This window comes from Triticum urartu, chromosome 1A, assembly GCF_056163025.1.
Source record: "Triticum urartu cultivar PI428250 chromosome 1A, HENAU_Tu73, whole genome shotgun sequence".
In the NCBI taxonomy this organism is placed as follows: Eukaryota; Viridiplantae; Streptophyta; class Magnoliopsida; order Poales; family Poaceae; genus Triticum; species Triticum urartu.
Window position 1 is genome coordinate 551,405,047 of NC_141873.1, and position 27,433 is coordinate 551,432,479.

A 27,433-nucleotide genomic window follows, 5' to 3' on the forward strand; every position below is an offset into this window, starting at 1 on the left:
TCGTTGGGTGTCATTTACATCTCTATCGGAACATAGACCATCCAAGGTGGGGATGGTGTGTCCCGGAGCTCACCCAAGTAGAGGCGGGGAGCCATCTACATCTCAGTACATGGGGCCCGTCCAAGCCAGGACAACGTCTACATTGTCCCTAACATGATCCATTGTTGGGCGCCGCCTATGCCTACTCCCGGCTCGACAAGGTTGCTGGCTACATCATCATAATGTCTTCATCAGCAATCATCATCGACCAAGCCATGTTGCGCAGTCTCATCATGTCGACCTTGTGTTGCCACTTATTGAGCAGGGGCGTGTTTGGTTGCCCGCATAAAGCCCAACCAGGCCCGCGCGGGAAGCAAGAGGCCTGTTTGGTTGCCTAGTTTCACTGTTGGGCCTGCACCGCACACTTCTTAAAGCAGTCCAGAGCCTGGCTCGCTGGAAACGTTCGAATCGGCAGTTTCTCGCGAGCCAGGCCGAGCCGAGCGCAAGCAAGCGGGCCCTTGCACGAGTGGAGACGCGAGGGATGCGAGGTCATTACGTGAGGTCTTCTTCAACCTCCAGTAAGTTCCTATCTAATCTCCTCCCTCTGATCTACACAACGGTGCTTCGGTTCGAGGTAAGCTCTACACGAAAAAGATGCACCTCGATGCCACGGTTCCATTCAGGCGATCGGTTCGTAGTTTCGTCGGCCGTAAGTTCTTGTTTGGAGCTATTCTGGACGAATTTTGTCAGATTCGTCGCGCACGATCGATCATTTGAAATTTCATTTGCCCAGCAGCCTAATCTCGCAGTTCCTCACAACATTCGTGTTGTAAGTTTTTTGTTTCGACGATTGTAACTTCATCTCTCTTTGAACAATAGTCTACTGCACTGACGCCGCCATGTCGAGCTCCTCTGTCCTTTGCTCAAAGCCCTCCTATTCGTCCCTCTCGACGCCGACGCCCTTCCCCTTGATCTCCTTGCCCGCGTCCTACTACACTAGAGTCGTTTCCGGCGTCGCTCATCTCGGCCTACTCTCTGTCGTCCTCCTACTGCACTGACGCTGCAATGGCGCGCACACTGCAGTTCGCCGCACCGCCGACGGGGTCGATCATCTTGGCCTCCTCTCGGCCTCCTCTCTTTCGTCCCACTACACTAGAGTCATTTCCGGCGTCGATCATCTCGGCCTCCTCTCTCGTCCTACCGCACGGACGATACCATGGCGCGAGCACTGCATTCTCCTCCCATGTCCACTGTCTTTGCGCAAGCACCGCAACTAGTTCGCTGATGGTGTCGCTCGCCATGCCGCCGACGGGGTCGCTCGCCTATGACTCCATGCTCGTCATGTCGGACACGGCGCCACGGCCACTATCCACTGCAGTCATCATGGTCCGGCGCACACTGCATTTATTCTCCCCCTTCCTCGGCTAGCTCTTAACCCTGTGTGCTAAGTGCAAGTGCTAGCTCTTAATCATACCCCATGCAGGCAACCAAACAACGTGTAGTTGTATGCGCCGAGACAATGCAGGCAACCAAACAACATGCCAAAGTTGATCCCCTAATGCAGGAAGTCCATATGCAGGCAACCAAACAACTTGCAGATGTCGCATATGAGGCTGTTTTTCTAGAGCGAGACTGGGTTGAGATGTGTATACAACGCAGGTACTATTCACTACTGCAACCAAACACGCCCCAGGTGACATTACCCACATCCGCATGATCCAACATCCACATTGACGCACATCCTCAACATCCTCCTAGCACCAAACATGCGGGGATATACTCCGCTGACATTTCATTCTCTGATGAAGCAAACTATCACTTGTTGCACGGACAAGTCGAATGCAATTCATCCCGTCCGACGCCAACAAGCAAACATCATTAGGTCAGTGATTGACAATCAAGTTGAAGGCCGTCCACATCATCATCAAACACCGACAAGGCGGAGGGTTGCGGGTGAGCATAGCCTGAGCGACGGGCATTCTGCTCTCCTCTTCACTTCACCGCCACAACACCATCGTCTACGCTAAGCATACTGAGAAGAAGAATGTAGCAGCTTAATTGGAGATGGTGTGCAACTTCAACCCGTGGACGCGAATAATCAAGAGCCTTTCGAGTCCCAGTGAACGAGAACACACGGTTGGCCAACTCATATTGACCAAGGCCATGGAGCGCATTTGTTAAGGGACTGTGCTTTATTTCTCCAAAATACGAATTTCCCTATATTTGATCCGTGCACTTAAGTACACTAAAATGTTTACATTATTTTATTTTATGTTCGTGTCAAACACTAGTATTTGCATTGTTCGATTTCATGTACTCCTTAAAAGCTACTCCCTCCGTCCGGAAATACTTGTCGAAGAAATGACAAGTATTTCCGGACGGAGGGCCCTTTGTTCATAAATATAAGGTGTTCTAACTTTTTTCAAATTAGATATATATAGATACGCTTCAGTGTGTTGGTTCGCTCATTTCAGTGTGCATGTAGTTTCCTTGCTCAAATATCCAAAACATCTTATATTTGTAAATGAAGGGGGTAAGAATTAGCCATGACAAGCTTTCTCTTTTGGACCGAAAGACGGATGCATCTGCGGCTTTAACCCTCTGGGAACATGGTGCCATGAGTATTGTCAGCCTGCACCTCCGTTCTGTAACACAGTCTCGGTTCCACTTTGCGGCTAAGCTCCTGCAGCAGGCTGCAGTTCACATCGGATCGGACCGACACCGGCCGGAGAAGTCGGAAAGCACCCGAGAGTGGTGTTCAGTCCTTTAATTTCGTGCATACAAGTTGACCGAAAACTGCTCTGAGTCTCTACTCTAGAGGTACTGCTACTAATAATTTGACTAATTCGTTTTCGCTGGGCCAGTTTGTTTGCTTGGCTTATGAATAAATAAATAAAGATGTATGGGAGATAGATTGAGATTCATAATAACAAAACCATCCGCCGATCGCGGGTTGCTCCCGCCTTATCCGTGCTTTGGACTTTACTTTTGTTGGTCTTTTTTTGCCTTTTTGTGCCCTGCATCTCTCTACATAGACATGATCCCAACCGCGGGAACTTTTGCTTTTGTTCCTCTCTTTTCCGGCCGGAGCCTTGGTGATCACGGCCTACTTGGTTGCAGTTTCTCGCTCCAGAAACAAAAACAAAAGAAAATGAATCACCAGCATAAGCATGCTCGAGGTGAAATGCATTTTCTTTTATCTTTGTGTACATATCAACACACACACACACACACACACACACCCATGCATGCATGTGTGATAATCAATGGCATAAATAGTGCTACTAAGCAAAATAAGGATATGGCATAAATAGTGCTACTAAGCAAAATAAGGATACTAATCAAGACCATAAGTAAGCAGGCTTTCCCGCGGAACATAATACGTACGTAACAATAATAACAGGCTCGTTGACCCAGGTTATAAAGGAACGGCAGACAAGACAAGAGGGTATTCAGCAACGACGATCGACGACAGTGTGCATGCGTCTATTCCGGCCGGCCGGCCGCCCGTCGCCGTTCCCGGCGCATCCTACGGTAGTGCACACAAAAGGTTGCGGCGCGCGGACTTGGTGCCGGATGGGAACCTCTGCTAGTGCTGCCAAAATCAGCGGCCTGATTAACTGAGCCGGCCGCGCCGCGCCCGCCGTCAACTTTTTTGTTTACACACATGATGAACCAGGGAAAAAGGAAAATGGTGAGATCCCAGGGTAAAAAACAAACAGAAGCACACGAATTCCAAGCAAAAATAGAGAAGATGCAAACAAAAATGGGAAAGACCGTGTGTAAAACTGTCTGTCAATTCCCACTGCGTCTCTGCTGCCGTGCATTGCATATTCAATTCCTGCTAGCTACTCCCATGCAATGCATGCATGCATGTCGGACGTGCTTGTAAAGCTCTCCTCTCCGTAATAATCAGGAGGATTCCTGTACTAGTAGTACTACGTGATTAGGAGGGTCTCAGTCACATGACCATCTTTTATGGACATCCCAATGCCACTCGCAAGCTTTACCACAAAGAAAAAGGGTACGTAGTGAGACTGAGAGATGATAAAGGTGGACCTGGGGCAGCATGTCGTGGGTGTATATAAGAGGCGCCCTTTTGAGCTATATTCCACAACTCGCTCCAAGGCCAACCAGCCATAGCCCTCCCCTGCTATTTCACACACCTTCTTGGTGTAGTGCAATGGCCAGGAACAGTAGTGGCGCTCATGTTGCCGCTGCAATCTTCGGTCTCATGGTGGTCGCGTCAATGGCGAGCCTTGCTTCTGGACATGACTATGCCATGGCGTTGAAGAAGAGCCTCCTCTACTTCGAGGCGCAGAGGTCCGGCGCGCTCCCTCCTGACCAGAGGGTCACCTGGAGAGCCAGCTCCGGCCTCTTTGACGGGAAGGCCAACGGGGTACGTTTTTATTTTTCTTACCTACTCCATCCCTCCGTTTCAAAAATATTGAAGTTTTAGGTTTGTCCTAAGTCAAACTTGTTTAAGTTTGGCCAACTCTTGAAAAGTGTGGTAAGATCTACAACACGAAATACGTACACATAGTACAAATGTATATTTCATAAATAATCTCATAGGACTGACTAATTTGGTGTTCCAGATGTTAATATATATATTTTTTTCTGTAGACTTGGTCAAACTTAAACAAGTTTGAAAACCAATAACTTTAATTATTTTGGAAACGGAGGTACTAGTACATACTACTAGCACTGATCAAAACATAATGCCATTTGTTTATGCTCCTTAATTTCTATGTGTGTAACGAACTTGGTGAGCCACTACTGCCATGCTTTTTCCTGATGGAGTGTCTGCGCTATCTTTTATCCATTCAGGTTGATCTTGTGGGAGGCTACTACGACGCAGGGGACAACGTCAAGTTCGGGCTGCCCATGGCGTTCACGGTGACCATGATGTCCTGGAGCATCCTCGAGTACGGCAAGCAGATGGCCGCCTCCGGCGAGCTCAAGAACGCCATGGACGCCGTCAAGTGGGGCACGGACTACTTCATCAAGGCGCACCCCGAGCCCGACGTGCTGTACGGCGAGGTTGGCGACGGCGACACGGATCACACCTGCTGGCAGCGGCCCGAGGACATGACGACCAGCCGCCAGGCGTTCCGCGTTGATCCCCAGAATCCCGGGTCGGACCTGGCCGGAGAGACGGCCGCGGCAATGGCCGCCGCGTCGATGGTCTTCCGCACCACTTATCCGGGCTACGCCAACCTGCTCCTAGAACATTCTAAGCAGGTATATATATTTTTTGGCCGATTCCGATTCCACAGCCTGACTGAACTTGAAGAAATCTGACAAGAACTTCATATATTGGCTTACAATTACTTTGTCTGATTCTTTGATATGCTCGCTCAGCTGTTCGAATTCGCCGACAAGTACCGGGGGAAGTACGATGCCAGCATCACCGTGGCGCGGAATTACTACGGGTCATTCAGCGGATACGGGGTAATAAGCAACTCTCTCTGAAACGAGATGTTACATCTATCAGATGGTGAGACATTCCTTTCAACAATGATGTGATGGTGCGGTGCAGGATGAGCTGCTATGGGCGGCGGCGTGGCTGTTCGAGGCCACGGAGGAGCCGTTCTACCTCGAGTACCTCGCGCGCAACGGCGACGCCCTGGGCGGCACGGGCTGGTCCATCAACCAGTTCGGCTGGGACGTCAAGTACCCCGGCGTGCAAGTGCTGGCAGCCAAGGTACACAGCACCTGCTTTGGTTGCTTAACTGCATGCATGCTCGAGTTAGTTCGGCAAAGGAAGTTGTTCATCTGACCTTGCCCGACTCATGTACCGTGATGATGTGTTGTGCAGTTCCTGCTTCAGGGCAGAGCCGGGGAGCACGCGGAGGCGCTGCAAAGGTACCGGCAGAACGCCGAGTTCTTCGTGTGCTCGTGCGTCGGCAAGGGTGCCGTCAACGTCCCGAGGACCCCCGGCGGCGTCATGTACCACCAGAGGTGGAACAACCTCCAGTTCGTCACCAGCGCCTCCTTCCTGCTCACCGTGTACGCCGACTACGCCACGGTGACAGGCAGGGGCGCCGTGCGCTGCCCCGCCGGTGCCGCACAGCCCTTCGAGATCCTCGCGTTCGTCAAGTCTCAGGTAGTAATCTCGACAGCCTCAACATTCCAATTCTGCCATGTCTGCTGTTTACTTTCAGAAACAACAGCATTTTGAACTTTTTATACACGGCAAATTCCAGGTGAACTACATCCTTGGCGACAACCCGAGGGCGACGAGCTACATGGTCGGGTACGGGCAGAACTACCCGCGGCAGGTGCACCACCGGGGCGCCTCCATCGTGTCGGTGAGGACGGACCCGTCCTTCGTGAGCTGCCAGGAGGGCTACGCGAGCTGGTACAACAAGCAGGCCGTGAACCCCAACACCCTCGACGGCGCCATCGTCGGGGGCCCCGATGAGTACGACGACTTCGCCGACGAGAGGAACAACTACGAGCAGACGGAGGCGGCCACCTACAACAGCGCGCCACTGCTCGGCGTCCTCGCCCGCCTCGCCGGCGCCTGTGGCGGGCTGGACGAGTACCAGTCGCTCCCGCAGGTGGCTGCTGCAAACCGCACGCCACGGCCGGCTCATCGTCGGCATCCTCACCTTGAGATCGAGCAGAACGTGACGAGGACCTGGGCGATCAGGCGCAGGACCTACCACAGGTACTCGGTGACGGTGACCAACAGGTCCCGGAAGACGGTGCGGGGGCTCCACCTCGGCGTCTCGGAGCTCGACGGCCGGCTCTGGGGCCTCGACAAGGCGCGGTACGGGTACGTTCCCCGGAGGTGGCTGCGGGCGCTGCGCCCCGGGAGGAGCGTCAGGTTTGGGTACGTGCAGCCCGGCCCTCCGGCCAACGTGTGGGTCACTGGATACAAGCTGGTGTGAGTGAACAATTTCCATGTTTGAGGTCCTAGGATCGACAATCCAGAGTTTTTGGTGGGTTTGTTGTGTGCGCGCTAGGCGCGAGTTAGTGATGGGTCCATTGGGATGGGAGGAAGGAGTGAAGAGATTAAAAATGTCATTGTGCTCATCCTCTTCCTTCTGAGAGCGTTTGGTTAGGCCAGAGAGGAATATGGATTTCAGGGAGATGATATGTAATGTTCATCCTTCTTACATTTGAAGTTTTCTTTTTAGGATGCAAGGCATTACCTCAGCTTTAAGTTAATAAAAGCTCTAAATGCCCTAAAATACTGGCTGTCAATGTTGTCCTATCATTTGAGCTGCATCCTTCAGTCAATGCCCTGAAACACTGACTGTCTGCTAAGAAAAAGGTTAGATCCCAACAATCTGAGCTGCATTTTCAGAGCTGAGAAAGCTAAGAAGCTAACAAGGCACGACCATTTGAGCTGCATGCAGTTTCAGAGCTAAAGAGAATGTGTAGTTTGTATACTGAAGAAAAAGAAAAACTGCTCTGCTACAACCTACAACACTGACTGCTGTCTAAAAAGAGAGCCCCAACTATGTGAGCTACGGTTTTCAGATCTAAGAACTTTGAGAAGCATGATCAGATTAGTCCAGCATTTTGATCATACTGAAGAATGACTAGTGATTTTAAAAGGAATTATGGCAAACAAGCTACACCAAAAAAAATAGTGATTTAAGAAGGAATTACGGCAATCAATTTTTATTCAGTCATAGTGCGGCTAACTGAGAGATGACTAACCAACTGCCAATGTTAGAAAAAGAGGGAGCAGCAGGAGCGGTGCTTCTTCGACGCTGTGCCCTCTTCGACGTTTCATGTGGCACTGCCACAGGTGGACCTCAAGTTAGACTTGCTTGATGAAAAATGAAAACGGGCGGATGAAAAGCCTGCGTACAAAGAAGCGCTGGTAAGGCCAACACAGGGATGCAGAGAAGATAGCCTTGGGAAATGAAAGAACAACACACTGATAGGCAAAAAGACTAAGAAGGGGACTGAGAGAAACACTGAATATGACTGAAGAAATAACACCGAGTATGACTAAATAATTTACACTGAATATGACATATGACTGAACAAATAACACTGAATATGACTGAAGAAAAAAATGATAAACTGAAGAAATAACACTGGATATGACTGAAGATAAACTGAAGAAATAAAAACACTGAGTAACAGAGAAAACTTCCACAATTTCCTGTGAGCTGCAGCCTCCATTTCTAGTATATATACAACATAAAGGATACAAGCTGGTGTGAACTCTGTCGTGTTTGCGGTCCTAGGATAATCCAGAGTTTTTATGGTGCGTGTGTGTTAGGTGCGAATTAGTGATGGGATCACTGGGATGGGAGGAAGGAGTGAAGAGATAAAAAATGTCATTGTGCTCGTCCTCTTCCTCCCGACACTGTTTGGTTAGGCCAGAGAGGAATTTGGATTTCAGGGACATGGAGATGTAATGTTCATCCTTCTTACCTTTTCAAGTTATTTTTTAAATACAAGGCATTACCTCAGCTTTATAAGTTAATAAAGCTCCAAATGCCCAATGGATACAAGATGCCGAAGAGAAGAACATAAGAAGACCTAGGAGTGCTGCTTCACAGCTGGGAGGCTAAGAAGGCACACCATGCGAGCTGTGTAGGCAGTTTCAGAGCTAAAGAAAATGTGCAGTTTGTCCTGAAGAAAAAGAAAAACTGCTTAGCTACGACACTGACTGCTGTCCAAAAAGATACTGTAGATCCCAACTACGTGTGCTACAGTTTTCAGATCTAACAACATGATCAGATTATTCCATCATTTGTTATCATACTGAAGAATGACTAATGATTTAAAAATGAATAGTGACAAACAAGCCCAAAATAAAAAGAGCGCAACCAACTGAGACATGACTAAAAAGGAAATGACTAACCAACTGGCAATGTAGAAAAGAAGGGAGCAGCAGGAGCAATGCCTCTTCGATGATAGAGCCATATGCATAGGTCATCCTTGATGCTGTTAATCACCTGGGTCCTGGGGACAATCCGACTCAACATCGACATGTTCGATATCCGGTCAGTAGCGCGATAAGAAATCTTACTCCACAATTCACATTGTCCATTTGAAATAAACATTTTGGCCATGTTCACTTTCCTCACATGCTGAAAAAAAATTGCTCAGAGAGGCACACGAGGGGGGGGCGTAACGCAGAGTTGTTTCCCTATAATTACGTAAAATGAAACCTCATTTCCTATAAAATAAAAAATTATCTTGTGCAGATGAAGAATATAGGTGGAATGACATTTTTTGTTCTGTCTTGATATTCTGAATAGATCTTGTTGTTCAGATTGCCACTCTGCTGAAGAATGCTACTAGTAATCAGCATCATGGTAATCCTCATAGGCTCCACCACCACCGTCATCAACATAGCCATCGTTGTTGTAATCAGCATCGTGACCATAATCATAACTGGCATCAAATGTTTCACCATAACCAGTATCCTCTTCATAATGCTCGTCGAAGTGCATGTCATCTTTGCCATTTGCTTTCCCATCTTCGTCTTCAATCTGCATGCAGAATCTCAGTAAGCATTTGAATGGCAGGAAATATAATAAGTAAACAAGATCTCTTATTAGTTTGGATGAGATGGGGAAAGAGTTGGGCTGGATAAAAAGAGAACATTGCATGAAAATTTTAGGATACATCAAGCTCCAGTGAACATAAAAGGCAAAAACATACCTTGTACAATCCACTCACAGCTTCAACGTTGACTTTAGACCCAAGTCCCTGCAAAAGGAGCAATGTTACATACTAAATGTTAGCTCGTTTGCGCGCAAAGTTTAACATGCAACTATAATAGTCACATGACGACGTATATTTTGGATGTCTATGGCTGCACAAAATGCCCAGTACCTTCCGTTTCAACATATTGTATGTTGCTTCTGCTGGTGTTTCAGCAGGTGTGGAGTTCTTGTCTTCATTACATTTTCGTTTCTACATTAAACAAAACATCCCTGGCTAATCATGAACTGTACCAAAAATAGTTTTGAGGAAGATGTGTGCAAAGGACACTTGGGCTACACTAAAACATTTCATACCTTCTGTCGTCCATCTCCAACAGATACACCACTAGCTGCCAATTCAGCCGCTAAAGCTTCCTTTGCAGCTTGTTCCTGTAAAAGAGGTCAGCAGATTTTTACACCCTCTTGTCAGAACAAGAAACTGCCTCATGATGATAAGTACCTCTAGGTATTCTTTGTTCATTTCCTCCCAGATAATCTTTTTGTTTTGTGTTTCTTCTTCATTGTGAAGATACCTGTCAACCTGCAAATTTATCAAATATTAATTACAGGAAATCAGAAAGAACGGCCAAATCTCAGGCTCTAATTAGGGATGCGATAATTAGTCTGTTACAACATCTCATGGATAAAAGTACCTCCGCATCATCAATATCAGAAAGATTTTCTGCATCAGAACCAGTTTTACCATTTTCACCTAAGGATGCAACAAGGCATCCAGAAAGTTGATTAGCCATTTGCTTGCCAATAAAAACTAAAAGGCAAAATGACACTGAAATTATTGTAGAGTACTATCAATATTAATGGGAAAGTGGGTCCCTATTTAGGTCTTCGCGCGGGGTGTGGAAGGGGGGCCCGTCTCCCCCTCCTCTTTAACCCTGCGGTTGACGCCCAGGCAGCTACCTTGGAGAAGGCTCTAAGGTAGCCGACCACATCAATGGTGTGGTTCGGCATATTATCTTTGGAGGTGGTGACCCACCTCCAGTATGAGGACAAAACCATGATCATGGTGGAGGGGACAAACTAGATATTATCAATTTTAAGTTCCTCATCCTCTGCTTTGAGGCCATGTCGGACCTCAAGATCAACTTGGGTAAAAGCAAGGTTGTGGTCGTGGGGTACCTGCCCGAGTAGCAGCAGTGGATTGCAAACAACCTTAATTGCAAGTTCCCTTTCCCAATGACCTACCTGAGGATGCCAACCCTGATCGGGGACTTTAACCCGCTTGTGGGGTGGTCAAGGCCAAGGCCAAGGCGTAGTCGTGGCATTGGAGGTTCACCTCCAACAGGAGCAAATCCATGCTCATAGACTCCTCTCTAGCCTCCCCATGTATATGATGGGGTTGTATATTCTTCCAGAGGGAGTGCATAGCGCCTTCGACAAGGATCGATCACGCTGCTTCTGGCAGGCAGCCAATGGGCGGCAAAAGTACCATATGGTGAAGTAGGCTGATATCTGCTTCCCTAAGGACCAGAGGGGCCTGGGTATTCTAGCGTCACATCACATGAATGTGTTAGAGTTATAATATAAGTCATGTACCCCTTTGTATTTATCCCGTTGTATGAGGGGTTTCCTGCATATGTTCCACACCTGTACATGTATATATATATCGGCCTATGGCCTCATGGGAATACAAGTTGCTTATTCCTAACATGGTATTAGAGCCTAGGTTTTTTTTTCGCACGCTGCAACTCGTGCTCAGATCCAATCGCGCCGCCGTGTTTTCCTTTTCCCGGCTGTGCTGCTCCACGTCTTCTGCTACTCCTACCGCAGGCGCCTCTTCTCCCACCCCAGCAGGTGCACGCGCCAGGGGGTTGTCTGCATCCGCCGCTGCAGGCCAGCAGCCGATCTCTGCCGCCGACCGCTGGATTCCACCATCTCCAGCGCCTGGACGAAGCTGCCCACCCATCCCTTCCGCTTCACGCCCCTTGCCGGCGCCGCCCCTTAGTGGATTCCGCCGCCAGCTGCTGGTTTCGGCCGCCCTCACCAGGTCCCGCTACCCTCGTCGAATCCTGCCGCCGACCGCTGCTCTTCGCCGGATCCAGTCTCCAGTCGCCAGCGTCGGCCCGATAAGGTCGCCCGCGCCGGCTCGCCTGATTAGGTCGCCCGGTCCTCCAGTATCTCGGGCATGATTCTGCTGTCGCTGGTGCTCTCGTCGGTTTTCAAAAAAAATGTCTGCTGCATCGGGCTATGTTGCTGTTCCTCGCTGTCCGGTGATCTTTGATGGTACTAACTACACCGAGTTTACTGGCTTCATGCGCATTCACATGCGTGGCATCCGTCTTTGGGGTGTTCTTTCTGGCGAGGTCTGCTGTCCGCCACGACCAGTTCCTCCGGTGGCCCCTACTCCGCCAACTCCATCGGTTCTTTCTACGGATGCTAATCAGGCCGCTAAGGATGCGGCTAAGGTTGCTGATGAGGCTGCTGATCGTGCTTATGATGAGAGGGTTTTGGCTTATGAGGAGGCTCTTCAGACGTATCATGGTGCTCTGTCTGTTTACACCCAGTGGCTTGATGATGATGCTCGTGCTGCAGCTGTTCTCACTGCTAGTGTTCTGCCTCAGTTTGCTTCTGAATTTCTGGGTCTTTCTACTGTCTTTGAGATGTGGACCCGTCTTCGTGAGCGCTATCAGCCCTCTGGTGATGCCTTATACCTCACTGTGATCCGTCAGGAGCATGCTCTTCAGCAGGGTGACTCTACTGTTGATGACTTCTATGCTCAGAGTTCTGCTATCTGGCGCCAGCTTGATTCTCTCCGTAGTGCTGGGTGTCGTACCTGCCCCTGTTGCCAGGCTGTCCAGGCCAATTTGGAGTTTCATCGCGTCTATGAGTTCCTGTCTCGACTTCGTAAGGAGTTTGAGCCCCGGCGTGCTCAGTTGTTTGCTCGTGGCCGTATTTCTCTCATGGAGGCGCTTTCTGAGATTCGTGCTGAGGAGACTCGCTTACGTGGTGCTGGTTTGCTGGAGGTTCCCTCTATGCTTGTTACTCGTGCTCCTATCGTCCCTTCTACCCACGCCCATCTTCCTCGACTTTTTCAGTGCAGGATATCTCTTTCCTCACTTTTCCTGACTCACTTATCACCCCCGCCGACACTGTACCTCTCCGTTCCACTTCCTCTCCTTCTCCACATCTAGTTGACTTGCAGCCACCATCCTCCCCGGTCTCCTCGCCTAGCATGTCACCGGGTTCTCCCCCTTCATCTCCGGTGACTTCCTCCCCGGTCTCCTCTCCCAGTCTGTCACCGGATTCTACACCTTCATCTCCGATGACTTCTTCGTCGCCACCCCCTGATTCTACCTTGCCGATTCCTCCTTCTATTATTCCATCTCTTCCTCAGCATTACACTCGTCGTCCACGACCAGTCGATGCCTCTGTGGATGGGTTGTCATCTTCCTCTCAGCCTACTTATGGCTTGCGTTCTCGTCCTCGTCCGCCTGTTGATCGCTTTGGTTTTCCCACTGCTGGTGCTGCTGTTCTTGAGCCGACTTCTTACCGTCAGGCTGTTGTTCATCCTGAATGGCAGTTTGCGATGGCAGAGGAGATTGCTGCTCTTGAACGCACTGGTACCTGGGATCTTGTTTCTCTTCCTCCCGGAGTCCGTCCGATCACTTGTAAGTGGGTCTACAAGGTTAAGACTCGCTTCGATGGTTCTCTTGAGCGTCACAAAGCTCGTCTTGTGGCTCGTGGTTTTCAGCAGGAGCATGGTCGTGATTATGACGAGACTTTTGCTCCTGTGGCCCATATGACCACTGTTCGTACACTTCTTGCCGTTGCCTCTGCATGCCACTGGTCGATATCTCAGCTTGATGTTAAGAATGCCTTTCTTAATGGTGAGCTGCGTGAGGAGGTGTACATGCAGCCACCCCCTGGGTATTCTGTTCCTGATGGCATGGTATGTCGTCTTCGTCGCTCTCTCTATGGCCTTAAGCAAGCCCCCCGCGCCTGGTTTGAGCGCTTTGCCTCTGTGATCACTGCTGCTGGTTTTTTAGCAAGTGCTCATGATCCAGCATTGTTTATTCACCTTTCTCCTCGTGGTCGGACTCTTCTTCTTCTTTATGTTGATGACATGATCATCACGGGGGATGACCCCGAGTATATTGCCTTTGTAAAGGCCCGTCTTAGTGAGTAGTTTCTTATGTCTGATCTTGGACCCCTTTGCTACTTTCTTGGGATTGAAGTCTCTTCTACCTCTGATGGCTTTTTTATATCCCAGGAAAAGTATATCCAAGATCTTCTTGCTCGTGCTGCTCTTACTGACGAGCGCGTTGTTGAGACTCCTATGGAGCTCAATGTTCACCTCCGTGCGTTATCGTCATCTTGTCGGCAGTCTTGTCTATCTAGCTGTCACTCGTCCTGACATCTCTTATCCGGTTCATATTCTGAGTCAGTTTGTCTCTGCCCCCACCTTGGTTCACTATAGTCATCTCCTTCGTGTTCTTCGATATCTTCGAGGCACGATCTCTCACCGTCTATTCTTTCCTCGCTCCAGTTCTTTACAGCTCCAGGCCTATTCGGATGCTACGTGGGCTAGTGATCCTTCCGATCGCCGTTCACTTTCTGCTTACTGTGTTTTTCTTGGTGGTTCTCTCATTGCCTGGAAGGCGAAGAAACAGCTTGCAGTTTCCCGTTCGAGTGCCGAGGCTGAGTTGCGAGCAATGGCTCTTTTGACGGCAGAGGTGACTTGGTTACGGTGGTTACTTCAGGATTTTGGTGTTTCTGTCACTACACCGACTCTGCTTTTATCTGACAGTACAGGTGCTATCAGCATTGCACGCGATCCTGTGAAGCATGAGCTCACCAAGCATATTGGTGTTGATGCTTTCTATGTGCGCGCTGCTGTGCAGGATCAGGTTATTGCTCTTCAGTATGTGCCTTCCGAGTTACAGTTTGCGGATTTCCTGACGAAGGCTCAGACTAGAGCACAACATGGCTTTTATCTCTCCAAACTCAGTGTTGTTAATCCACCATGAGTTTGAGGGGGGGTGTTAGAGTTATAATATAAGTCATGTACCCCTTTGTATTTATCCCGTTGTATGAGGGGTTTCCTGCATATGTTCCACACCTGTACATGTATATATATATCGGCCTATGGCCTCATGGGAATACAAGTTGCTTATTCCTAACAGAATGTAGCCCTCATGTTGCGATGGGTGTGGCGGATTCTTAGGGGGTGGCCTATGGTTGCACCTTATCAAGCGGGTCTTTCTGCGGCGTGCTTCTGGCTCAGTGTTTAAATTTTTGGCCTTCTTGCAACAGTGGCAGCGGGACAAGGGTCGGCTAGGGGGCATGATTGATGATCTTCTAGTGGCAGGCCGCCAACCCGCTTCGCTCCCTAGCTGTTAAACCTTTGGCTCCGAGGAGTCTTCTATCGCTTTTGCTTTTGCTTTTGGGCGTGTTGTGTTGTTGCCCCAGCAAAGCTCTTATATTCTTTCATGCACTTTGCACTTCTTGTATGTACGTGGTGATTGCTTTATTTATAGTGGAGCGAAAGCCTATTTCAATAATCATATTACAGGAACCAACAAACCTTCCACTTCTGAATCTTTGAAATCAACAAAATCATTTGCAATTTGGCTGGAAGCAATTGTCGAAGATTTGCCTTCAGACTTCTGCTCAAAAAAAGGAAACTTGAATCACCAAACAAACAACCACACATCAAGCACATCGAATGAACTATAAGAGAAAGAACAAATGCAGCTGTAGTAAAGAGATAAAATATACTTCCTGATCACTATAGTGATCTAAACGCTCTTATATTTCTTTACAGAGGGAGCACATGACATTAGCTCAAGATAAAAAATTCCGAAGTTAAGCACTATAAAATAGATTATGCTGGTAAATATGTTCCATTAGAAGATTGCAGCAACAAGACAGGTAGTCTGGTACAGCCCAGTATTGGATGTAATGGGTATATTTTGTTCCCATCTTGCAAACATCCTTTGAGTACATCAGAAGATGGAGTAAAAAATATAAACAAAGAGAAGCAGCTTCAGCACTAGATAATTTTTGAGATACCTATCTGCAAACAGTTTTATGGGATAGAAAGGAAAACTCTGATATTACTTAGAAACCTCATTTTGAAGCTCCGAACTACAGTTCAGGAATATAATCTAGATGTAACAGGTTAAGTGTAAAACAATATGCAGATGAAACTTGAATGTTTCTTTTAACAAAAAGAAAACAAGTCATGAATGTAATTAATAAACAGCAAATGTTATAGAAATTACAAAACCGGATTTACCAGGGGTTTGTGCAGTCAACTGATGAAAAATAATCTTCACTTTGCATGAATGATGAAAATAATTCAAAAATGCTTATGTAAGTGCATCTAGTGCCACCCCTAGTTGGTTTCGGAGTATTGACGACAAACCTAGTTCAGGGACTAATGTGTTTGTGAGAATTGCAGGATAACACAGGTAGAAGTCCTCATTGATTCGGTTTTCCTACCAGAGATGACCCCTAAAAATGTATGAAGACATTGATGTCAAAGGTGGTATGTGAAGATACTCACATTGAAGACTATGACAAGAGAAGACATCGCATGAAGCCTATGGAGCTCGAAGACTTAGATCTTTTGTAATTCTGTTTCTTCTTTGTTGAGTCATAGGAACCAACGTACTGTTTAGTGGGGTCTAAGTGAACCAGTCAGAATGACTGAAGTGATGCTTAACCAAAACCTATGTCTTCGAGTGAAGACTATGAGAGCGAAACTTGTCCAGAGTCGGACAAGTCAGCTTTGCTTGTAACCCAAGTAAAGCTGCCGTGTGTGTATGAAATCTAACCGTTGGAACACGTGTCAGTTCCTTAGTGACCCAGGGTCATTTCGGACAAATCAGGTCGGTCGGGTTGCCTAGTGGCTATAAATAGCCCACCCCTACAACCATAAACGGTTAGCTACTCAAAGTTAGAGTACGGCTTTTGTCGTTTGAGAGCAACCCACCTCGAAGCCTTTGAGAGAATTCTTTGCGAGGATAAAGCCCTAACCACCCAGAGCCAAAGAGTGTCAGGCATCACTTAAGTCTTCTTGTCTGTGTGATCTGAAGACTTATTACACTTGAGGACTGTGAATCCTCCAGCCGATTATGCGTCGCGTTCTGAGCATCCAAGAGACATTGTGGATTACCGGTGAACGAAGTCTATGGAGGTTTGGGAGTCTATCTTAAAGACTTACATGAGTGATTGGGCGAGGTCTGTGTGACCTTAGCTCAAGGGGAATACGGTGAGGACTGGGTGTCCTGAGCTGCGTGTTCAGGACTGGGTGTCCGGGACTGTGTGTCCTCAGGTTTAAATACCTAGCCGCCCTAACCAGACGTACAGTTATCACAGCAACTAGAACTGGTCCAACAAATCATTGTCTTCAACGAGTTACTGGTTTCATCCTTCCCTTCCCTTTACTTACTGTTGGTCCTTGTGAAGTCATTGTATGATTGCACTATCTTTTGTCTTCACTGAGTGACTGCGTGTTCTGTTTGGCTTCATAATATCTTCCTACCTGATCCTTATTACATTGCTGCTATTAGTCATTGTGCTTTCACTCCATTGAATACTTGACTATGGTTTGCTTAGTGTAGTCTACCTTCCGCTGCATGGTAATAGGTTTATTTCTATCGTTTGTCTTCATAACTTCCACGTTTTGAAGACTTTCATAAAAATCGCCTATTCACCCCCCCCCCTCTAGTCGATATAACGCACTTTCAATTGGTATCAGAGCAAGGTACTCCCTTGTTCTGTGTGATTCGGTTTAACCACCTGGAGTTTTAGCTATGTCGACTGCAGGGATAATTAAAGTCTCCGCTGCATGCCCCGTCTTCGATGGAACTGAATATCCCTACTGGAAGAATAAGATGCGCATGCATCTTGAAGCCATTGACGTCGACCTATGGTATGTCGTCAAGAACTGCGTTCCCAAGGCTGGAGAAGGTGTCACTGCTGCTGACGTCAAGAAGTTCGTTCAACTGGACTCTACTGCCAAGAATATCATCTGTGGTCATCTGACCAAAGGACAGTATGGCCGCATGAGTGCTTTGGAAACATCTAAGCTAGTCTGGGACTGGCTCTCCAAGGTCAACGAAGGCGTCTCGACCCAGAGAGATCAGAGAATCAGTGTCCTTCGCAACCTCTTCAACCGCTTCAAGAGAAATGACAATGAGAATGTCCAGCTCACGTTTGATCGACTCACTGACATCACGAATGAGCTTCAAGCCCTTGGCGCTACTGATATCACCAAGCATGAAGTCGTCAAGACACTACTGAGATCACTTGACAATTCGTTTGACACCCTAGCCTTGATGATTCAAAAACGTCCTGATTTCAAGACACTCGATCCGTCTGACATACTTGAGAGGCTCAACACACATGAGTTTCAGCTTTCTGAGAAAAGAGATATCTACGGTCCAAACTATGGGCGAACTCGTGCCTTGAAGGCAAAAGCTGTCTCCTCATCTGAAGAAGAATCTGACAGCAGTTCTGATGATCCTGAAGACATTGGAAGGGAACTTGCTATGCTTGTGAAGAAGTTCCAAAAATTCACCAAGAAGAAAGGTTTCAGAAAGTCTTCCCGATCAAGCTCAAGGAATGATGAAGTTTCTGCTCATGACTACAAGAAGAAAACATGTCACAAGTGCAAGAAACCTGGCCACTTCATCTCTGAGTGTCCGCAGTGGGACAATGAGAACAAAAAGAAGAAGAGCAAGGAATATGACTCTGACGACAAGAAGAAGAAGAAACACTCAAAGTCTTCTTCCAAGTCTTCATCACACAAGAAGAGCTCATCTGGCAAGGCACGTGCGTTTGTTGGCAAGGAAATGGATTCAGAGGAGGAGTCCGCTTCTGAGGAGGCGGAGGTGGAGTCTGAGGAGGAGTCCGATTCTGGCGTCGCAAGTCTGGCTACAGCATACGTTGCCAAGTCCATCTTCAACACTGAAGATAATGACTTCATCACCGACACCGATGCAAATGACAAGGACTACTCCGCTCCTACCTACTGCTTCATGGCACGCGGTGCCAAGGTAAACACACGCACTACTCACTATCAAACATCTAGTGACGATGACTCTGATTGTGGTTCAAAACCCAGCTACAAAACACTTGCTAAAATTGCAACTGAACAACAGAAAGCCATGGAACATATTCAAAAACTGTTAGACAAAAGCGATGATCTGTTAGGCGCTGAAATGACTCGATCTGAGTCCTTAATTGAAGACATAAAAAATCTTCACGTTAAGTATGAGGAACTTGAAAGTCGTCATGAAACGCTCTCAACAACTCATGAAAAGCTTTCCTATGATTATCTTCAAAGGAAGCAAGATCTTGAGAAATTGAGAGCGGCTCATGAAGATCTTCAAAAGGAAAATGAGTCACTTCGCGCCAAACAGATCAGTTCCGCTCAGGAAGGATTTGAACCACCATGTCTTAAATGCATTGAGCGTGATAATACTACTTCTGTTGCTGAATGTTCTACTGCTACTACTATTGCAATATCTTCAACTGTTGATGTGGAAATTAATCCCTCTGCTGAGGATACCACTGTTATTGCTGATGAGAATGCTAAGTTGAAGACATTGCTTGAAACAGGGATGTACAAAAGTCTTAAAGGGCATCAGACACTGTGTGATGTCCTCAAAAAGCATATCTTGAACCGAAACCCGAGGAAAGAGGGTGTTGGGTTCGTAAGGAAAATGAATGCTGATGGCTCTTACTGGAAACCTGAGCAGTACCCCAAAACCACATGGGTTGCTGCAAAGGAATCTTCAGCAGATCCATCCACTCTATCTGGCTTCACTTGTGCAAACTCCATTGTCATTGATGAATCCTTTGATGCAAACTATAAACTGTTTAAGAATCAGAATGGTGAAGTGTTTACCAGGTACATTGGTACTAACTACAGGAATGGACCGCCTATGAAGAAGATCTGGATTCCGAAAAAGTGTCTGGAGAATCTTCCTGTGAATGTCATCATAACACCACACGTGAAGAAGACAAACCCCAGACCACAAGCTTCATACGGTCCAAAGGCTTCATACAGACAGAGGACTCACCTGAGTCGCACTAACGCAAATGTTTTGCAGGGAAATCATACTCAGGCCTATGAATATGAGTGCGGTTCATCAAACCGCCATGTTCATAAGACCAAGAACTATTCTACTTATTCTTATGAGTACTACTGTCCGCCTGCAAAACTGTTTGCTAGGGCTCCAAAGCCAAAGTTCTCAGATGCTGCACTTAGACTTATTGCTTCTAAGCCACCCTTGAAGATGTGGGTGGCTAAGAAAGCTTAACTCTCTTTTGCAGGGAAAGGTCTCCAGCAGAAAACCAAAATCGTTTGACGCTATTGCTGGGGATCTTAAACATCTTGTAGGGCGCAAGATCAAATGTCCGAATGGTCTTACTATGTACTTCGTTCCTGAATCGCTTGCTACTCTCCCTATTAGTCCTAATCTGGATCTAATCTTTCATAACCCACTGGTTCGTCAAATATTTTTGCTTCACAATTCTCTTCATGAAGCCTATCCCCCTAACTGCACTGTAGGGTACGACACCAGCGTCTTCAGAATGGATTATTGATAGTGGGTGTACCAATCACATGACTGGCAAAAGAAACCTTCTTATGGACTCAACCTTACGTCCATCCGACAAGAGTCACATCACATTTGCTGACACTGGTAAAAGTAAGGTATTGGGTCTAGGTAGAGTTGCAATCTCAAAGGATCAACACATGGATAAAATCATGCTTGTTGAATCCCTTGGCTTCAACTTAATGTCTGTCTCAATGCTTTGTGATTTGAACATGATCGTAATGTTTGGAAAATATCGCTGCCTTGTTCTAATGGAATCTGACAAGTCTCTAGTGTTTGAAGGGTATCGGAAAGATGATTTGTATGTGGTAGATTTCTCAGCAGGACCACAGCTTGCCGTATGTCTTCTAGCAAAAGCTTCAGAATGTTGGCTCTGGCATCGGAGGCTAGGGCATGCTGGCATGAGGAACCTTCACACCCTTGCAAAGAAGAAGCATGTCATAGGCATCGAGGGCGTCAAGTTCAAGAAATATCACTTATGCGGTGCCTGTGAAGCAGGAAAGATGACGAGGGCCAAACACCCCTCAAAGACAATCATGACAACCACTCAACCTTTCGAACTGCTCCACATGGATCTTTTCGGTCCCACTCATTACTCAACTCTTACTACTACTGCTTGTCTCTATGGCTTTGTCATTGTTGATGATTATTCTAGATATACTTGGGTGCACATAATCCTCTACAAGACTGAAGTGCAGGATGTCTTCAGACGCTTCGCCAATCGAGCAATGAACAATTATGGCGCCAAGATAAAGCACATCAGAAGTGACAATGGCACTGAATTCAAGAACACTGGCCTTGATACATATCTTGATACTTTGGGCATCACACATGAATTCTCAGCTCCGTACACGCCACAGCAGAATGGCGTCGTCGAACGCAAGAACAGAACACTCATTGAGATGGCCCGAACGATGCTTGATGAATACAAGATTCCAAGAAAATTCTAGCCTGAAGCCATTGATACTGCATGCCATGCAATCAATCGTGTTTATCTTCACAAGTTTCTGAACAAGACATCTTATGAGCTCCTTACTGGCAAGAAGCCAAATGTCAGTTACTTCAGAGTATTTGGAGCCAGGTGCTGGATCAAGGATCCACATCACACTTCAAAATTTGCACCAAAAGCACATGAGGGTTTTATGCTTGGATATGGAAAGGATTCGCACTCCTACAGAGTCTTCAATCTCTTTCATTATAAAGTGGTTGAAACAGTGGATGTGCGGTTTGATGAGACTAACGGTTCACAAAAAGAGCACCTGCCAAATGTGCTAGATGAAGTTCCATCCAGCAAATCAATCAAGCTAATGGGAACTAGAGAAATCATACCCTCTGAGGCTCAACTTGAAGAGAAACTTATCATCTCCGCACCTGATCAACCTGAAGACAATGCTCAGCCTGAAGACAATCCCACTAACAATGACAATGAACAGCAAGAGCAAAACCTTCGACCTGTACATCCTCGTGTTGTCAATGAAGTGCGGATTGAGAGAATAATTGATAGCATTAATGCACCTGGTCCGCTCACTCATTCAAGGGCAACTCAACTGGCAAATTTCTGTGGGCACTTCGCATTCGTCTCAATAACAGAACCCAAGAAAGTTGAAGAAGGCTTCATGGAACCTGAATGGATTCAAGCTATCCAAGAAGAGCTTCAACAGTTTGAGTTGAATAATGTATGGGAACTGGTTAAGCGTCCTGATCCTCGGAAGCACAATATAATAGGCACCAAATGGATATACCGCAACAAGCAAGACGAGCATGGTCAAGTTGTCAGAAACAAAGCTCGTCTCGTTGCTCAAGGATATACTCAAGTGGAAGGCATTGACTTCGATGAAACATTTGCTCCTGTGGCTCGATTTGAAGCCATACGCATACTGCTGGCCTATGCAAATCATCATAACATACTTCTATATCAAATGGATGTGAAGAGCGCCTTTCTCAATGGCAAGATTGAAGAAGAAGTGTATGTTGCACAACCGCCTGGCTTTGAAGATCCGAAACATCCTGACATGGTATACAAGCTCAACAAGGCATTGTATGGCCTCAAACAAGCCCCTCGGGCTTGGTATGACACAATCAAATACTTCCTGAAGAGCAAAGGCTTCATACCTGGTTCCCTCGACCCCACTCTCTTCACGAAGACATATGATGGTGAACTGTTCGTGTGCCAAATATATGTGGATGACATCATCTTCGGCTGCACCAATCAGAAATACAGTGAAGAGTTTGGATATATGATGCAAGAGCAATATCAGATGTCCATGATGGGAGAGCTGAAGTTCTTCCTCGGTCTTCAAATACGACAGCAACGCAACGGCATCTTCATATTTCAAGAGAAGTATCCCAAAGATTGCCTGAAGAAGTTCGGTATGCAAGACTGCAAAGGCTTCACGACGCCAATGCCAGCCAAACATCATCTGGGTCCCGACGACAATGGTAAAGAGTTCGATCAAAAAGTATACCGCTCCATGATTGGTTCTTTACTTTATCTATGTGCATTTAGGCCAGATATTATGCTTAGTGTTTGCATGTGTGCTCGATTCCAAGCGGCACCAAAGGAGTCGCATCACTTAGCTATGAAGCGAATTCTTCGATATTTGGCTCACACCCCAACTCTAGGATTATGGTATCCAAAAGGCTCAGAGTTTGATCTGGTTGAATTCTCGGATGCTGATTATGCTGGTGACAAGGTGGATCGCAAGTCTATATCAGGCACATGTCACTTTCTGGGACGATCACTTGTATGTTGGTCTTCAAAGAAGCAGAACTGTGTATCTCTCTCCACTGCTGAATCTGAATACATTGCTGTTGGATCTTGCTGCGCTCAGCTTCTGTGGATGAAGCAAACACTCAAGGACTATGGCATTCATCTGAAGCAAGTGCCACTCTACTGCGACAACGAAAGCGCCATCAAGAATGCCAACAACCCAGTTCAGCACTCTAAGACAAAGCACATTGAAATTCGTCATCACTTTCTCAGAGATCATGTTGTGAAGGAAGATATTGATATTATACACGTCAACACTGAAGAGCAATTGGCAGATATCTTCACCAAGCCCTTAGATGAAAAGAGATTTTGCAAGTTACGGTGTGAGCTAAATATCCTGGAATTCTCAAACGTCTTGTGATCAGGCACACAACCTAACACTTATGCATATTAATGACTTAGATGTGCAACACACGAAGTAAAGTATATCTTCAATCAATAAAGACATACATTCTAAGTGTGAATACATTAATGTAGAATTGGACTTCGGAACGCCAGATAATTGTGCGCCGTGTCTGGGTCTAATACTTCCTATACGGTGGGTAACGCCGCCATCAAAGGTTTTGTTCGAAGTGTTTCACTCATGGCGTTACATTTGCTATGTCTTCACATTTGGTTTGGCTTAAATTTCAACATGTCTTCATGATTATCTTCACTATGTTGAATATATATATACTAGTGTTCTGTCCTCTATAGCATTCACTTATAGCTATGTCTTCATGTTGAGTCTTTTGAACTAAGTGAATGTGATCGGACCCTAACCTCTCTATGCTTTCTATCTCAAACTCCATCTCTCAGGGTCATATGCATTCTATTGAAATCGTCGAATGTCTTCTCTGCGTCTTTGTCAGCAGAAGATACAGAGACAAATATTAAGTCCGTTTTCAATACTCATTCCTTCACCTGAAACCCGAAGAAGTGGGAACGACCACCCGACAATCCAGGCATGCGTGGGACATGGAACAACCTCCGACATGCTGCATGATGGCCACGTGTTTCTCAAATGTGAATCGCCAGGGGCACCTGTGTAATAACACTGAGCCGCACCTGTCCCTATAAATACACGCCTCACCGCAGTCATTATCTTTTCTTCCACTCTCGCACGAACCCTAGCGCCACCGCTAACTCTCGACGACGCCGGCGACGAAGCGCTTCGCTGCCGCAACCTCTCCAACGCCGTCCTCACGCCGACCGCGGAAATCGTCCTCTCCGTCGTCGCCGTAGGTGTCCTCCGTCGCCAAGTTAGGGCACGGACGATCGAACTGCTCGGCCTCCTCTTCCACTCCGTCTAGCAGTTCTTCGTGTGGTAAATAAAACTTCTTTTTATAGCCCCTTTGATCCTATAGCTTCGTCACTTTCTACCACAAGCAGTTTCTGTTCACACAAGTTGGATCTCTTACATACTGCATCTCATAATATGCCTAGTATATTCACTTGTACTTCACAAAGTAGTTAGATTCCTCACTTGTATTGATCCATGGATTCGTACAAATCTGGAACCAACTCCTTATCTACGAGTGAATATCTTCGCACGATGAGGTCAATGTCTTCTAAACTGATTTATCTTCAAAATATTCTGAGAATGCATATGACCTCTTCCCCTTCCCTCGCACCTTAATGCTGTCACAGGTACATGTCCGTGGGAGAATCCCTTGGTTCTCATAGTCTGCATTCATTTGCAGAATTCTTACAGCATCATATAAATTCTCCCGAAGCCAGTTCATGTTTGTCCAGCAAACGAAAGCCCTTGAAGCCTTTGAACGTATTGAAGTCTTTCAGGTTAAAATTCATGGCTTCAGAGAAAGCTGCAAAGAAGGGAGGCAGACAGCGTCGTGGCGGAATATCAAGAGATCTGCCTGATGACCTCTCAGAACTTTACAAGACAGATCCTGAAAAGGATTATAATCAGCGCAAGACCCGAATCCAGTGGATTCGAAGATATTGGGCAGAACAATGGTTCAAATACCGGTTTGTGACCCAAGAATATGCTGAGAAAAATGCCATCAAGCGACCGTGGGGAGACATCCTATACAAGAATCTTCAACCCAGGTCCAGAGAAGAAGCCATTGAACAAGGCTTCTATCCCTGCATGGTCCGCGGGCCACAGCCTGCAGATGCACACCCATCGTCGCTACTATGGTGCCGTGACAACAATCTGTTCAAGCGCAACTTCCAGTTTGCCAAGAACTCAGCGAAGCAGAACAAGAAGTCTTTGGGATTAGACTTCAACCCTGGTCCCTCTGCTCCCCGTGCCGATGGAACTCGCAAAGCTGAACCCAATCTTCTTAGGCCCTTCTACAATCTTGAAGGTCTCATCACCCATATAGTGGTTCAAGGGACTGTCGTAAATGAGCCTGCAGATCACGCTGACTCAGAGGAAGCGCCTGCAGCGCCGAAGCTAAAGAAACTGAAGCAGCCAAAAGCTTCCAAGCCTGCCTCTGCACCAAAAATCTCACGAGCGAAGCCATTGGCAACTGCACCTCCTGAAGACAGTGTGCAGTCTGAAGATTTGTCACGCATCTCTAAGCCCCAGAAGGTCAAGATGCCTCTGCCACACACCGGCCAAGAGCTGACAGTTGCTGCCATTCTGCGCAACGATGCCATTGATCTGTCCAGTGATGAAGATCTTGCAGATGACACTCTTGAGCAACTCATCAAGAGCAAAGAAGAAGCAGAAATCTTCAATGATCTGCCTCTTTTTGACGTGACAATCATCCATAACTTCATTGATGAGTGGTTTGACACGCCCAACATCAGCTTCGAAGATCTGCAACTACCCATTGGCCTCAGTGTCGCCTTCCATGGCGCCATTGCTTCAGAGCTAGCTCTCGCTCAGCGCATCGTCAAACTGAAGCAAAAGATTGACTATGAAAAGGCTCAGTTCAAGAAGCATATGGCCAAGCTCAGCGTGCAAGAGGTGAAAAACTTTAAGATTATGCTGCACGAGCTCAAAGAAGTATTTCTCAAGAAACGCGCAGAAGCTCAGGGTTCTCGGGAGCGCATGAAGAGCCTGGCTGACAAGTGTGTGCAAGGCTACAACGAGGCTGAGAAGCGCAAGGCCCTTGGGCGTCCGGGCATTGATTCCAGGATGGCGCTAAACAGAAGAAGAAGCCCATTGTGGCCGAACCCAACGCACCAAGGCAGGAAGCAGATCCCATTGTCTTCCCAACTAGCATGACTGGCTCGAAGCCAAAGGCCCGGTCAACCGCTTCAGAGCTGAAGAAGACGAGGACTGCTGAGGCTGAAGCCAGGAAGAGGAAACATCCTGAAGCCTCTGCTACTGCCCCCTCCAAGAAGAAGAGGAAGACCAAGAAGGAACGGGCTGCTCCCACAGAGCCCTTGATTGTTGAACCCATCTCCATGGTTCACCCTGACGCTGAACCGCAAGAACGTCAACTGACTGTTCATAAGCCTGCTTTCACAGAGGCTCATGAAGCTGAAGACTTTCCAGCAGCTGATTCCATCGCTGCTGAAGACATTGGTCACCATGACCATGTTGAAGATGATGCAGTCCTTCCTCAGCTCGAGCACCAACAGGTATCATCGCCTGCTAACGCACAGCAAACTCATCAGCATTGGTCGTCTTTTGACGCCAATTGCTCAGGATGCTTCATGGGCTGATCGCCCACAAGAGGAAGAAGACTTTGAGGCCCAGCCAACTCCAACTCCACAGGCGTCTCCAGCATTGCGCAGGCTTCGTAAAGGACCAAGGCCTCCAGTCTCTGAGTCTGAAGTTAAAACTGCTGAAGACATTCCGGCTGCATCAGCCGATGAAGAAGAAGCCCCAAAAGCTGCTACTCCCCTGTCGCACCAAGAAGCTGTTCTCGAGGAGAACGTGATTGTGACCGACCCTCCAGCTCGTCAAGTGAAGGTTGAAAATGTTGAGGCTGCCACCACCAACACCAATGAAGCCACTGACGATGTCATGGCTGAAGCTAATGTGGAGCCTTCACCAACCCAAGCACCAGAAGTCAGTGAAGCCACTGATCCCACTGCTTCTGTTCCTGCGCCTGCTGCCGGTCCTCAGTTCGACTATCATGTTGAGCACAGGCCTCAGGTACAGAAGCCAATTCCAAAATTGCCCAGGTTTCCAGGTCCTGCATCAGCACCTGGATCCTTCAATGTCAATGGCTTCAGAGAAGACAACACATTCTTCAATAGCTCCAGGAACCCCTACTCAAGGGAAAGAATATCATCTGATCGGTTCTGGAGCTATCCGCAGCGAAGCTATTACTCCTGCATTCTATACAATCAAGGTCGCATCTTCCCACACAAGCGTCTTGACATTGAAGCAATAGCTGGTCTGCCCTGTCTGGAAGAAGCTCGTGCTTCAAAGAGGTTGGATTGCTGCCGTTCGTCACCGATCAAGAGCATTGAAACGAAGAGTTGCTACTCCAATTCTATGC

The 27,433-nt window shown here is 47.2% G+C and overlaps 2 protein-coding genes across 3 annotated transcripts in view; one reads left to right on the forward strand and one right to left on the reverse strand.

Annotated features, from left to right (window-relative positions):
* Nucleotides 1–4,084: 4,084 nt before the first annotated feature.
* LOC125538730 (endoglucanase 15) lies at nt 4,085–7,181 on the forward strand. Its single transcript, XM_048702008.2, has 6 exons — nt 4,085–4,378; nt 4,810–5,223; nt 5,344–5,433; nt 5,522–5,686; nt 5,801–6,088; nt 6,189–7,181. Exons 1-6 carry the CDS (start codon nt 4,163–4,165, stop codon nt 6,876–6,878), a joined length of 1,863 nt encoding a protein of 620 aa, XP_048557965.1. The 5' UTR covers nt 4,085–4,162; the 3' UTR covers nt 6,879–7,181.
* Nucleotides 7,182–8,823: 1,642 nt separating this feature from the next.
* Nucleotides 8,824–27,433, reverse strand: part of LOC125528685 (transcription factor IIIB 60 kDa subunit-like) — a 32,755-nt gene continuing 14,145 nt past the window's right edge. For both annotated transcript variants that reach the window (XM_048693131.2, XM_048693128.2), the window contains 7 exons: nt 15,211–15,292; nt 10,322–10,380; nt 10,129–10,209; nt 9,984–10,058; nt 9,799–9,879; nt 9,625–9,672; nt 8,824–9,452 (listed from right to left, as the gene is read on the reverse strand). In XM_048693131.2, coding sequence (XP_048549088.2) covers nt 9,258–9,452; nt 9,625–9,672; nt 9,799–9,879; nt 9,984–10,058; nt 10,129–10,209; nt 10,322–10,380; nt 15,211–15,292 — 621 coding nt within the window. In that variant the 3' untranslated portion in view covers nt 8,824–9,257. The remainder of the gene's footprint in view (nt 9,453–9,624; nt 9,673–9,798; nt 9,880–9,983; nt 10,059–10,128; nt 10,210–10,321; nt 10,381–15,210; nt 15,293–27,433) is intronic.